The sequence below is a fragment of the Scomber scombrus genome, chromosome 11 (assembly GCF_963691925.1).
Source record: "Scomber scombrus chromosome 11, fScoSco1.1, whole genome shotgun sequence".
Classification (NCBI taxonomy): Eukaryota; Metazoa; Chordata; class Actinopteri; order Scombriformes; family Scombridae; genus Scomber; species Scomber scombrus.
This window is the reverse complement of record NC_084980.1, coordinates 29,147,616-29,160,884: the sequence shown is the minus strand read 5'-3', so window position 1 is coordinate 29,160,884 and position 13,269 is coordinate 29,147,616. Positions and strand designations below refer to the sequence as shown.

Here is a 13,269-nt window from a genome sequence, read left to right as displayed (position 1 = left end):
AGTGGAGGAAGTTACTGTAATGCTGTATATATAAATATGTGAGTAATTGCAAACTTTCCACTTTTTTTAACCAGTTTTTTTGGTTAGCTTTAATTTCCGATGACACCAAACATGTGGGACAAACATCACGTACACAAGTGTAGTTAAAATCAAATATATAAGCACTCTTATATCACCTAAGTGCATTAAATTATTTCCCTCATATAAACATTTTCCCTTTGCATGCAGTTCACATCTTTTAAGAGATTAAATATTGCAGTTACAGTATTAAAAATATAAATATATCTTTATGCTTTCTAAGCTAGTTTAGTTTTGGTGAAGATCTTCTGACGTTTATTAAATCCTGATTTATAAAGAAAATGTTGGAAGTTATAAATTCCTGACTGGTAGTTGATTGTAATCTCTGTGGAAAACTTCGGAAAAACTGGGAATAAGTGTAACTTTACAGCTGATGCACGTTGTTATAAACACTTCGTAAAACCTTCGTTGTCCAGAAATCAGACCTTAAACCTTTCCTTCATTTCACTTTCAAACATTTAGTCTGTATTTCGGACCTTCAGCAAACAACCGACAACACAAACACACGACTGATTCCTACTAAACTGAGTCTATTTAACTTTTTTTTTAGAGTCTCTTTTCCAGGCAGTTCATGACCAGGTGTTTAAAACCAAAGTATTGCTATCATTTCTTCTCCCTTTGCTGTACACGTAGCTGGTTGTTAGAGTCATTCCTGACATTTATTTTCCTCTAAATAGAAAAAAGACCGAACAGTCGTGCAGCAATAAGCCTAAAAACTAATCTGTCTTCTACCACAGATGAGACTGTTTCACCTACAATATATATTTTTTTACATTTCTATTAAATTTCGGTGACTCCTACTGATCAACACGAGGACAGACGGAGCATCGCAGCTAAAAAAACGGCTTCAAAGAGGTGTTTTTTTTTTATTTCTACGAGAGATTATTCATTTTTAGACGACGGCGTAAAAAGTGTGAAGCTTTTGGCGAAAACCGGCGATGACGGTGGACTGGATCAGAATCATACTGGGATGCAACATTGTGTGTGTGTGTGGGTGTGTCTGTGTGTGTGTGTGTGGGTGTTAAATATATATATGTGTGTAGAGAGAGATAATCTCAAAGAGTGGAAGCTGTGTTTCCTTTTTGTTCTTGTTGACTCATTAGTTTAGTTTCGGGGAGATTTTGCTGAGTCAGGAAACAAAGAGCAGCATCATTGAGGACTGGTGGTGTGACGCAGGTCGGATTTAATGAATAAATGACTTAAAATATGTAAAATATTTCAAGATAAAGTAGTTTTAAGTTGTGCGTATTGTGCTTCAACAGCTTTTACGTAAATCATGAAAGTGGCAATCTCTTAAATAATCTCTGTTTTTGTTCTCTCTGGCGACACCTAGTGGCGATAAGTGGTAACTGCAGGTGTTTTGTTCTTTCGCAAAGAGATAATATTAGTACTTTACTCTTATTGGCTTTTTACTCTCAAATTGAAACAGACACTCTTCATTTATGATATTTAAGATACGATAAGATAGACTTTCTGGTCAGTGTACAAAATTAGATAAGATAAGATAGACTTTTTTGTCATTGAACAGTGACAATAAAAGCATAAAAGCTCCATGGAGAGCTACTTTTTTATGTAGTGAAGTCCGTTTTCTGTTAGTTTTGCTTGAGTTACTGATCATCTTTGTCTTAGTTATTAATAAATCCTCGGTTTTGTACTTTCACTTCAGTTTTTTCTAATTGTTACTCCCCTCTTCATCCCCTCATAACAACCACTAAAAAGCCAATAAGAGTAAGTTTGAACTCTTTGATAATACTGCAACTGACTTATAAGACATTTATTTAGATGTCTTCAGAGATCTTTGAGATTTCCACTTATTCTCAGAGGAAGTTTAGTGTTTTTTTTATTTATCTGGACGCGAATGTTTCGCTGCTCTTCTGTTCCTGCTCGCCTCCCTGAAGCCGATTCAGAGGTCTGAATGGTAGAAAAACTGGAGTGCTGTTCTCTGCGTGTGTGTGTGTGTGTGTGTGCGTGTGTGTGTGTGTGTGTGTGTGTGTGTGTGTGTGTGTGTGTGTGTGTGTTTTCAGTAGACACACAGGTCTGGAAACTTCATCTCGTAGACGGGGACGGACTGGTGCTGGGTGTGTCCCGCTGAGATGGAAACCACTCCGGACGGACTGGGAGGAGGCCTGATGGGAGAGAAGAGAAGATGATGTTAAATTAAAAATGTAATGTGAACACAAAGTATCTCCAAAGTTTATGATTTAATGTTTTAGATGCTTGTTTGGTTGGATGTTTTGATCTCTGTGCAAAATCATCAGCGTTAACTTCACTCATCTCATTGGTTTGACTTATTAAAAGACTTTCCGAGCAGTTTAAAATCTAAATATTGCTGTAACTTAAACCTCCCAACTAGATTCGGTTCAAGATTCATGATTCACTTTAACCTCCTGGGACCAAAGTTTTGGTTTGGTATGCATTGTTTAATTTCTCGTAACTTGTTGCCGTTGCTAAAATTAGTCAAATGTGTATCAAACTAAAAACATTATTACACATATATAAACAAGTTTTAACCTTAAAATTTGATCAGGTTTTATACCTTTACCAGCTGTTGAATAACTTGGCCGAGCTCGTTTTTACACTGTAATGTGCTTTTGCTGCCACTAGGTGGCACAAAAAAAGTGTGTACTAATGAGGTCAACATGTCAAAGTTCAGCAGAGAGAAGAATAAGGTCCAGCAAACCCAAAATGTGACGCAGAGTCGCTGGAGGTTCATCTCATTTCACTATTTCAGTTTTTACAGACACAGAATGAAATGAGATACTGTTTATCACCAGCTGCTGTCAGTGTATTAAAAATATAATAGTTATAAATAGCTACTAAAACACACACAATTTGCAGCAGTGCTAATAAAACATACTAAAGACAGTTTAGCAGCAGTTCAGAGTTGAGAAAAAGCTGCATTAATTAGATTCGACTCACATTTTAATACATTTTTGTTTGTTTGTTACAAGTTTAGCAAATAAAGAACCCATTAAAACAAATAAGAAAAGACAAAGTTAAATAAGTCTAAAACAGAAGATGAACTAAAGATGAACTATATATAATTTTGCTGTTATGAGAAAAAAAAAAGATTAGTGACTTACCGAATAGTGAGTTCAAAGATTTGAGCCAGCCGGTCGTGCAACATGTTCGCCTGGAAATAAACAACAAAGTAAGAAAAGAGTTAAAGTCAATTTAAAAAGAATAAATCATTTTAACCTTCCTGTCGTCCTCCCGGGTCAAATTGACCCAGTCTGTTTTGACTGTTCCGTCTGTCCTTCCTCCCTCCTTCTCTCTTTCTTTCCTTCCTCCCTCCCTCATTCCTTCCTTCCTTCCTTCCCTCCTTCCTTCCTTACCTTCCTCCATTCCTTCTTTCCTCTGTCCTTCTTTCATTCCTTCCTCTTTTCCTTTCTCCCTCCCTCCCTCGTTCTTTCCTTCCTCCCTTCCCTCCTTCCTTCCTTCCCTTCCTCCCTCCTTTCCTTCTTTCTTCCTCCCTTCCATCCTTCCTTCTTCCTTTCCTTCCTCCTCCCTCCCTTCCATCCTTCCTTCCTCCTTTCCTTCCTTCTTCCTCCCTTCCTTCCTTCCATCTTTCTTTCTTTCCTTCCTTCCTTCCTTCCTTCCTTCCTTCCTCCTTCCCTCCTTGACTGGAGGACAACAGGAGGGTTAAAGTAAAAGGTTTATATCCTCTGAGCTTCTCTTCTCTCTTCTCTCACCTTGGACTCGCAGTGAGCAGCGATCTCCTCAAACGGAGCTTTCTGGAACTTCTCCATCACCTGACGCCGCTTCTCTCTCTCCTGCTCCTCCAGACCCGTAGTGTCTGAAAACAGAGAGAAAGAAAAGGAAAAAAAATGAGGAAAGATTATAATACAAATTTAAAAAATTATAATAATTGAGACGAATGCCAGTGAGAGAGAATAAGGATGATAAAAATGTTTAGAAAATTCAAATAAAATGAAATAAATAATAAATGTACTTTTTAAAACAGATCTTTGAAGGTTTTCTTCCACTTGAAAAGCAGATTTTCAGGTTATAAACAAACAGAAGAGGTTTAAATGTTCTCTGTGATCTTACCGATCGCCTTCTTCAGAGTCTCAAACGTGATTTCCTCAGCGAGCTGCGACTGTAGAAAGACAAACAGACCAGAATCAAACTGTTTATTATTTATTTATATTTATTTGTCTTTCTTTTTGCCTGTCTCTCTGTGTGTTATCATCATTTAATCTGTGATGTATGAACCGTGGAAATTAGCATGAAAAAACTTCGGCTACCAATAAAATAAAATAAGATGAATCTACCGACCTTGTCTGGGAGGCTGTTGGACATGATGTCGACCTGCAGAGAGATCGTGTCGACGAAGCTCTTCCTCCTGGTGAGACGATCTTCATCTACAGGACGAGAGACGAGGTGAGATCAAAGGTTAATGAAGCCAAACCTGCATCTCACTGTTTATCTATCAATCAATTAATCAATCAATCTTTATTATTAATATAGCAGCTTTCAGACAGGTGAGTGTTGACTGACAGGCTGATAATAAGACAGAACAAGTGACAACATAAAGAAAAGGAATAAATTAAAAAGAAAAAACTGAGACCAATGCAAGCAAGAGAAAATAAAGCTGCAAAGCTGAAAGTAGAAAACCACAGAGGTAACAGCGACTACTTCCTCAACTCCAGAGCGTCGAGGTCGTCCGATAAGAAAACAGAAAAGTAAAATATGAGAGGAGGAAGTGTTTAAAATGTACAAACAGGAAACAGAAAAAACTACTTTATAATTCTTGTTTTTTCTTAATTTTCATGAGTCAGAGTGAACTTTGTTCACCCGAAGGCACCGATGGAGAAACTGATCCGATTGGACAAGAGGTGTGAGAGAGAGAGAGAGAGAGAGAGAGAGAGAGGAAGAGATGGAAGAGAGAGAGAGAGAGAGAGGAAGAGAGAGACAGAGAGAGAGAGAGGGACAGAGAGAGAGAGAGAGAGAGAGAGAGAGAGGAAGAGAGAGACAGAGAGAGAGAGAGGGAGAGAGAGAATGAGAGAAAGAGAGACAGAGAGAGGCGTGAGGTTGCTTTTCTATTATTAGCTTGACATTTGTCTCACGCGATTTTCTGGAAATGTACTAAAAATAATTTCAGATTTTTAACAAGAAACCAGCAGCGAGGAAAAAGTCAGGAGAAAAAAAGAGAAGTTTAGTTTTAGGTTCCTGGAAACAAGTCAGAAAGCATCACGAAGGATTAGTGGAGGAAGAACGTTTGATGAAGGTCTTGAAGTTGATTTCTTTGAAAACTGAGGTTTCTGTGATGCACAAAATCATTATTACTTGGATAGTTGTGATTAAGGCTGATCGGCATTAAAGCCCAAACATGGCAAAACTCAACGTCTTCTCGGACACTAATACATCATATCTTGCACCTTCAATAAGCTTTTTCACATAAACTAAACAATAAAATATGAGCACAGGCAGCATGAACTTAAATAACCTGGCCTTCACCATCGGCCCCCTACTGTTTGGGAGGAGAATTACACTTTACTCAAATCAAACCAATCAACCTGTCAATCACCACGTAGCCACGCCCTAATGCATACCCTGCTTTATCGTCACATATAAAATCAGGGAGGCCAAAATGTCCCAAATGAACATCATACTGCATTGAAGAAGGCTTTAAACTAGCGATTGAGACCATAAACACATTTTGAAAACGTTTACTGAGGTTAGAAATCAAGTGAGAAGTTGGTGAATTCTCCATTGACTTGTATAGAGACGGAAGTCCTTTTGACACCAAAACGGTCGCCCCCTGGTGGCCTTTTGATAGAATGCAGTTTTAAGTTACTTCCGCGTTGGCCTCATTTCAGAGGACCAGAACTCCCCGCCTGCTCCTACACCAATAATTATACATCCACCAATGTTCATTTTCTTTACACAACCCCTAAAAATTGCAACCATGACATGCGCTCTCTTTATATTTAGCTTGTAGGGATGGACTCATTTCTTTGGTTCTGTCCATCGTTACACCGTTTCGGCTCTGAAATGTTCTCATTATTAAAAGTTGAAGAAGTTGAAGTGAACAGAAACTTTCCCCCCACTTCGATTCCAGTCAGAGACTTTTGCTTTATGTCGTACCATCTCTCTCCTTTTGTCTCCTGTCTACTTTTTCACTGTTAACTGTCCAATAACTCAAAAAGTCCTAAACTAGCGGAGTTAAATGGAGCTCATCTGTCCCCTTTAGACCGTTCTCTGTGGATTGATAACTGCCGTCTTCATGCTGCTCTTCAATGTGTCAGATTTATTTTAAAAGGCACCTTTACAAAAGTTGGTAATGCTTTTTTTTTTTATCTTCCAGCTTCACTCTGACTGAAGTTATTGGCTTTTATATTTATATTTAAACCAATTTCTCATCTTTATTTTCGATTTTCTCAAAGTTATTCTGCTGGATGAAGCTTTGCTACAGAGAAGTTAAACTCATCTTCATTCAAGGGTCAAATACAGAACAGTTTGATCTCTGGTGGAACGGATCATTGAAAAAAACAGAAGGAAGGAGGGAAGGAAAGAAGGAAAAAAGAGAGGAAGGAAGGAAGGTTGGATGGAAATAAGTAAGGAAGGAAAGAAAAAAGAGAGGAAGGAAGGAAGGAAGGATGGAAGGAAAAAAGAAGAAGGAAGGAAGCAAAGAAAGGAAGGAAGGAAAAAAGAGAGGAAGGAAGGAAGGAAGGAAAAAAGAGAGGAAGGAAGGATGGAAGGAAGGATGCAAGGAAGGATGGAAGGAAGAAAAGACGGAAAATAGACAGGAAGGAAAGAAGGAATGAAGGAAGGAAGGAAGGAAAAAAGAGAGGAAGGAAGGAGAGAATGAAGAAAAGAAGGAAGGAAGGAAAAAAGAGGAATGAAGGAAGGAGGGATGGAAAGAAAGGAAAGAAGGATGGAAGGAAGTAAAGGAAGGAGGACAGAAAGAAGGAAGGAAAGGAGGGAAGGAAGGAAATAAAGGAGGACAGAAAGAAGGAAGGAAAGGAGGGAAGGAAGGAAGGATGGAAAGGAAGGAATAAAGGGAGGAAGGGCAGATGGATGGAAGGAAGGAAGGAAGGAAGGAAGGATGGAAGGAAGGAAGGACTGGACTCCTTGGCAGGCCAGTTCTGGACCACAGGCCTCACTTTTGTTAATTTGCTCATGAAAAAATTACACATGATATTTGGCTTGTTTGTGTTTCTCTTATTTTACTGATCAATGTGATTTAAAACGTTGCTTTAATGTTCATATTCTCCTTCATATGGACGACGAATCTAAAGAATAAAGCAGTTGCATTGAGCTCTAATCGACCGTTATGGATTAATCTCTCTCTAACTTTAACTTTACACTAAACACCAACAAAGACAAAGACTATAACAACATTTATAATAAAGACTACACAGTTACCTACATATAGTTATTATTTATACTCACCACAATGAGTCCAAAAGCAATGCAGCAAAACAGATCAAACCATTCAGTGTCTGTATGTGAAGCCTGATAGAAATTATGACTAAAACAACACTAATATCTATGTTTTCTATGAGTTTGAATCTATGTTTGAACACCACCGAACTAGCTGGTCTATACTCGCTGCTAGCTTTACCTCTGGAACTCTGCTTGCACCTGTGGAGGATTTTTCCTACTGTGTAAAGAACTGATGTTACACGAAAGCACCACAGAGGGAAGAAGAAAGAACAGAAGCCAAAGTGTTTGTTAGATTAAAGAAATAAATAAAAGAGTAAATAAGGAAAAAGCAGATTTCTTAGTTTGTTGGTTGTTTGTCTAAACGTTAATGGATGTGTAGCCGCTGCTTTATAACTGTCAGACTCACAACTATGATATAATTAACCTTCGTGTCGTCCTCCCGGGTCAAATTGATCCCGTCTGTTTTGACTGTTCCTTCTTTCCTCCCTTCCATCCTTCCGTCTGTCCTCCCTCCTTCTCTCTTTCTTTCCTCATTCTCTCTTTCCTACCTTCCTTCTTTCCTTCCTCCATCCCCCTTTCTTCCTTCCTTGTCCTTCCTTCCTCCCTCCCTCCTTCCTTCCTTCATTCTTTCTTCCCTCCCTCCTTCTCTCTTTCTTTCCCCCCACCTTCCTCCTTTCCTTCTTTCCTCTGTCCACCTTTCCTTCCTTCCTCCCTTCCTCTTTTCCTTTCTCCCTGCCTCCCTCCTTCCTTCTTTCCTCCCTCCCTCCTTCCTTCCTTCTTTCCTCCGTCCTTCCTTCTTCCTTCCTCCCTCCCTCCTTTCCTTCATTCTTCCGTCCTTCCTCCCCTCCTTCTTTCCTTTCCTCCCTCCATTCTTCCCTCCTTTCCTTCCTTCTTCCTCCCTCCCTTCCTTCATCCTTTCCTTCCTTATTTTTCTTGAAATTTATTTATTTGGATAAACCCCTTGAGATGCATCATCTCGTTTTCGAGGGGGTCCTTCCTCCCTTCCATCTTTCCTTCTTCCTCCCTTTCATCCTTCCTTCTTCCTCCTTTCCTTGCTTCCCTCCTTTCCTCCCTCCCTCCCTCCCTTCTTCCATCCTTCCTCCCTTCCATCCTTGACTCGAGGACAACAGGAGGGTTAAGTATATTCTGCATTGAAGCGTTTTGGTCGGTCGTACCTGTGACTTGGGGAACGTAAGGGATGGACAGTCTCTCTGAGTTGTATCCCGGTCCAGCCAGACACTCCGCCATGTCGGTCGTCTGGAAGTACAGCGGTCTGTCCTCCTTCTCCAAAGACTCAGGGAATCTGGTAAGGAGAGGAGGGAAAAGCTAAGACAGCCATCCAACTCCTTAAAATACGTTAATATATCTAGAAAAAATGGACTGACTGTGACGCTCTTAAAGTCCAAATTTAACGTTTTAAGGAGGATTCAACAGATAGTGCTTCCAGGTATTCTATGTATAAAAAGTAGTAAATAAATCCTTTCCCATTCATTTCTATGAAAGTTGTTCAGTGGTGCATGAATCTAAAAAAAAGGCTGCCATGTTTTTCACTTTACTTTGTTATAAAACTAAGAAAAGCAGCAAATATTCACATTTAAGAGGCAATGATACGTTATTTTTTAGGTTGTAGTTTATGGGATGAAATTATGTTATCTGACACTAAAACATTCACCTGATCAATTATTGTCTTCGGCTAAATCTCTTCAAATCTGCCTTAAACCAGCAACCATGTTTAATGTCTCAAGATCAGTTATTTCTATGGGAAATGTGTATAAAAACATAAAAGTTAAATATAAAGAATTAAAGACACTTACGGACACTTGTCTCTGAAGATGTGCTCTGGGAGAAGATACGGAGCGTCCAGGGTCCTCAACTCGATCACCTAAAGGTCCAACGTGAAGGTAGAGGCAGAAAATGAAAAGAAATGCAAATATAGTATTATAATTATCATTTTTCATTACACAACTCCTGCTTAACTAAAGGAGAAAGACAGTAACTGTGCAGCTGTATCATTGGGGTTAGAAGCCAAATACAGCGATGCATCATCAGCATATTGTTTGACTTAACGTCTACAATTTATTATATTATACTCTAACATCAGAGTCATGAAGCTTCCTTTAACACTTAAAATGACCCCATCAACAAGCCTGCAGTGTGGCTGAAAGAGGACATTTGGTTCTATATAACAGAAAGGTATGAATGAGAGGATGACGCACCTTGCTGACGTGCTGATCGAAAGGCGGGTTGGCGATCATCTGGCTGAGGAAGTTAAGATACGCCGCCACTAACGCCATGATGCCACAGCGGATAACCATCGGCATGTTCTCCTCGTTGGCCAGAGCCATATCCTAGAAAACAAAACACATCACACATCAAGCAAAAAAGACACTAAATTCATGATATCACAATGTTTTTGAGAGTGAAGTTTTACCCTTTTACTACTTAATATTCTGTATTATTGGAGAGTAATATGAGTGGGTCAGTTTGTTGTCTGTTGTGATTTTTGGGTCCATAGGAAACAATGAAAACATCATCACTGACAGCATTAAATCAGCCACACTGGCTCCGTACATGACTGCTATCAGCTTATTAAAAATGGCACCAATAGCACCATCTTGTGGCCAGTTATTGATTTTTTTAGATTAGGGTGCGATCCACGTACACCTTTCATTTAACCTTCCTGTCGTCCTCCCGGGTCAAATTGACCCCGTCTGTTTTGACTGTTCCTTCCTTCCTCCCTCCCTCCTTCTTTCCTTCCTCTATCCCTCCTACCTTCCTTCCTTCCTTCTTTCCTCCGTCCTTCCTTCCTTTCCCTCCTCCCTTTCTTCTTTCCTCCCTCCCTCCTTTCCTTCCTTACTTCCCTCCTTTTCCTTCCTTCCTTCCTTCCCTCCATCCTTCCCTCCTTTCCTTCCTTCTTTCTTCCTCCCTTCCTTCCTCCTTCCTTTCCTTCCTTCTTCCTCCCTTCCTTCCTTCTTCCTCCCTTCCATCTTTCCTTCCTTCCTCCCTCCCTCCCTCCTTTCCTTCCTTCATTCCTCCTTCCTTTCCTTCCTTCTTCCTCCCTTCTTTCCTTCCTTCTTCCTCCTTTCCTTCCTTATTCCTCCCTTCCTTCCTTCCTTCCTTCCTTCCTCCCTCCTTCCCTTCTTCCCTTCCTTCCTCCCTCCTTTCCTTCCTTCTTCCTCCCTTCCTCCCTCCTTTCCTTCCTTCTTCTTCCCTTCCTTCTTCCTTTCCTTCCTTCTTCCTCCCTTACTTCCTTCCTCCCTTCCTTCCTTGACTCGAGGACAACTGGAGGGTTAAAACCAATTTTTTCTCTTCCTATTCTCCATATTTCATCCATTGTTCACCAAACCTGATACAAACCTCATCTGGACCTCCTTGAAGACAACAGAGACATTTGTTTCCCAATAGTTTGTTGTCACCATTTCCCTACAATTAGCGATCAAAGTCAAGTCCATTAGGGAATAAATGGCTATAACTCTTTCAAGTTCAGTTTCAACCATGTTGTTATATTACATGAAATCATACAGTTGGGCCAATGAGCAACCTTGTATTCATTTTACACCAAGGAGGCACAAGAGCAAGCATAAATATTCAAACTACTGTATTTTTATTGACATTAAAGACATGAAACTTGTTACTTGACATGATTTGTGCCTCATATTGACACAACTGACCAAGAAGTCTCATTTCTACTGTACTTAATACTTAGATCGAGAGTTTTTCGACAGCATTTTGACCTGAAACTTTACAGCTGTGTGTTATTCTAATGTCCCAAATACTTCCAATGATGGTTGATGTTTGGCAGCTTAACTATAAACTGTGTTGTTTTAATTAACACTCATTAACAGTGAACTAGGAGGACATTTTCTGACATTTAAGTCTCTGTATAAACTAATAATAAAGCAAGCTAAATGTTTCCCAGTACAATAAAGATTAGAAGATTAGACATTAAAATGTGGGAGTGCATCTCTATTAACGCCTCATTATTCCCCATCGTTTGTCTTTATTCACCAAATGACCTCAGAAACACATCACACGCCGTCATATATTCGACGCCTCCGCGCCTGCTGTGTCAACCCGGGGTCGCTGCCATGGCGACGACCTTTTCGCTGACAGCGTGAGAACACAATCAAACGAGCAGATGCTCCTCGCCACTAACCTCCGAGAGGCCCCGAGGAAATAATACCGAGCTCGGCGTAGACCTCGTAGTTCAGATTTGATGAGATCGTGACGCCAGTGATTAGAAACAGGATCACATGGTTGTTTACATCCCATAATGTCAATTTAGTTTAATTTATGTTGGTATAAGACTATCAGTGTCTGCTCTCTCGTTAATATGCAGTGGAGCAGTTAGGTTATATACTCTGCTCTGATTGGACGGCTGCTGCCTGATGTTTCTGCCTCACTAATGAACTAAGGTTGGTTTTAAACATTTAAATACTGTTCAGAGTCAGAGAAAGAAGATGAAGAAAGAAAGAAAGAAAGAAAGAAAGAAAGAAAGGAGTAAATGAGTCTTCTTCTTCTACGTTTCAACGTTACAGTGTTTTTAGTAGCAAAGTCTTTGTGTTACTATGGTTACACCACAGCTCAACAGGGAAACACTAAGAGGGAATCTGATGCTAAAAACACTGATACTACAAAAAGTACTACTACTACTAATACTACTACTACTACTAGTACTACTAGTACTGTAAAAACTACTACTACTACTACTAATACTACTACTACATAAAGTACTACTACTACTACTACTACTACTAATACTACTACTACTACTAGTACTGTAAAAACTACTACTACTACTACTAATACTACTACTACATAAAGTACTACTACTACTACTACTACTACATAAAGTACTACTTCTACTTCTACTACTACTAGTACTACTACTACTACTATATAAAGTACTACTACTACTACTACTACATAAAGTACTACTACTACTACTACTACTACTACTACTACTACATAAAGTACTACTTCTACTTCTACTACTACTAGTACTACTACTACTACTATATAAAGTACTACTACTACTACTACTACATAAAGTACTACTACTACTACTATATAAAGTACTACTACTACTACTACTACTAGTACTACTACTACTACTACTAGTACTGCTACTATTACTACTACTACTACTACTACTACTACTACTACTACTACATAAAGTACTACTTCTACTTCTACTACTACTACTACTACATAAAGTACTACTACTACTACTACTACTACATAAAGTACTACTACTACTACTACTACTACATAAAGTACTACTACTACTACTAGTACTGTAAAAACTACTACTATTTCTATTACTACTAGTACACTACTACGAAAAGTACTATTTCTACTACTCCTGTTACTACTATTACTACAAAAAATACTACTTCTACTACAAAAAGTACTACTTCTATCACTACTACTACTACTACTACAAAAAGTACTACTTCTACAACTACTATTACAACTACCATTACTTCTCTCACTACTACCCCATAGAGTATCCTCCTCCATGTAGTTTCCACTCAGTAAACATGTCAGATATCATTGATATGAATAATGACTCCATCACTTTACACTGTAGGTGCATTAAAGGGTGTTTTAATAGTCAGTATGAAGAGGAGGAATGATGACAGACACCTGACTGTAGTTTTAATAATAGTCAGTCTGAACAGGAGGAATGACTGCTGGTTTAAAGGTTTACCTGCAGAGCGATGGCGAGTCGGATGAGGTCGATGACGACTTCCTCGTTGGCCAGCTCGATGGTCATAATGGCCAGAGTGGTGAAGA

General features: G+C 39.2%; 1 protein-coding gene and 1 pseudogene across 1 annotated transcript in view; one reads left to right on the top strand and one right to left on the bottom strand.

The window, feature by feature from the left end:
- Positions 1-13,269, top strand: part of LOC133991108 (tripartite motif-containing protein 16-like) — a 445,082-nt pseudogene that overhangs the window by 130,010 nt on the left and 301,803 nt on the right.
- The window catches only part of LOC133990122 (protein EFR3 homolog A-like), a 15,934-nt gene continuing 4,625 nt past the window's right edge, over positions 1,961-13,269 (bottom strand). The window contains exons 5-13 of the mRNA XM_062428298.1: positions 13,184-13,269; positions 9,687-9,818; positions 9,285-9,352; positions 8,646-8,773; positions 4,357-4,442; positions 4,129-4,177; positions 3,771-3,874; positions 3,162-3,211; positions 1,961-2,204 (exon numbers count right to left, since the gene is read on the bottom strand). Of these exons, the coding sequence (XP_062284282.1) occupies positions 2,099-2,204; positions 3,162-3,211; positions 3,771-3,874; positions 4,129-4,177; positions 4,357-4,442; positions 8,646-8,773; positions 9,285-9,352; positions 9,687-9,818; positions 13,184-13,269 (809 nt within the window). The 3' untranslated portion in view covers positions 1,961-2,098. The remainder of the gene's footprint in view (positions 2,205-3,161; positions 3,212-3,770; positions 3,875-4,128; positions 4,178-4,356; positions 4,443-8,645; positions 8,774-9,284; positions 9,353-9,686; positions 9,819-13,183) is intronic.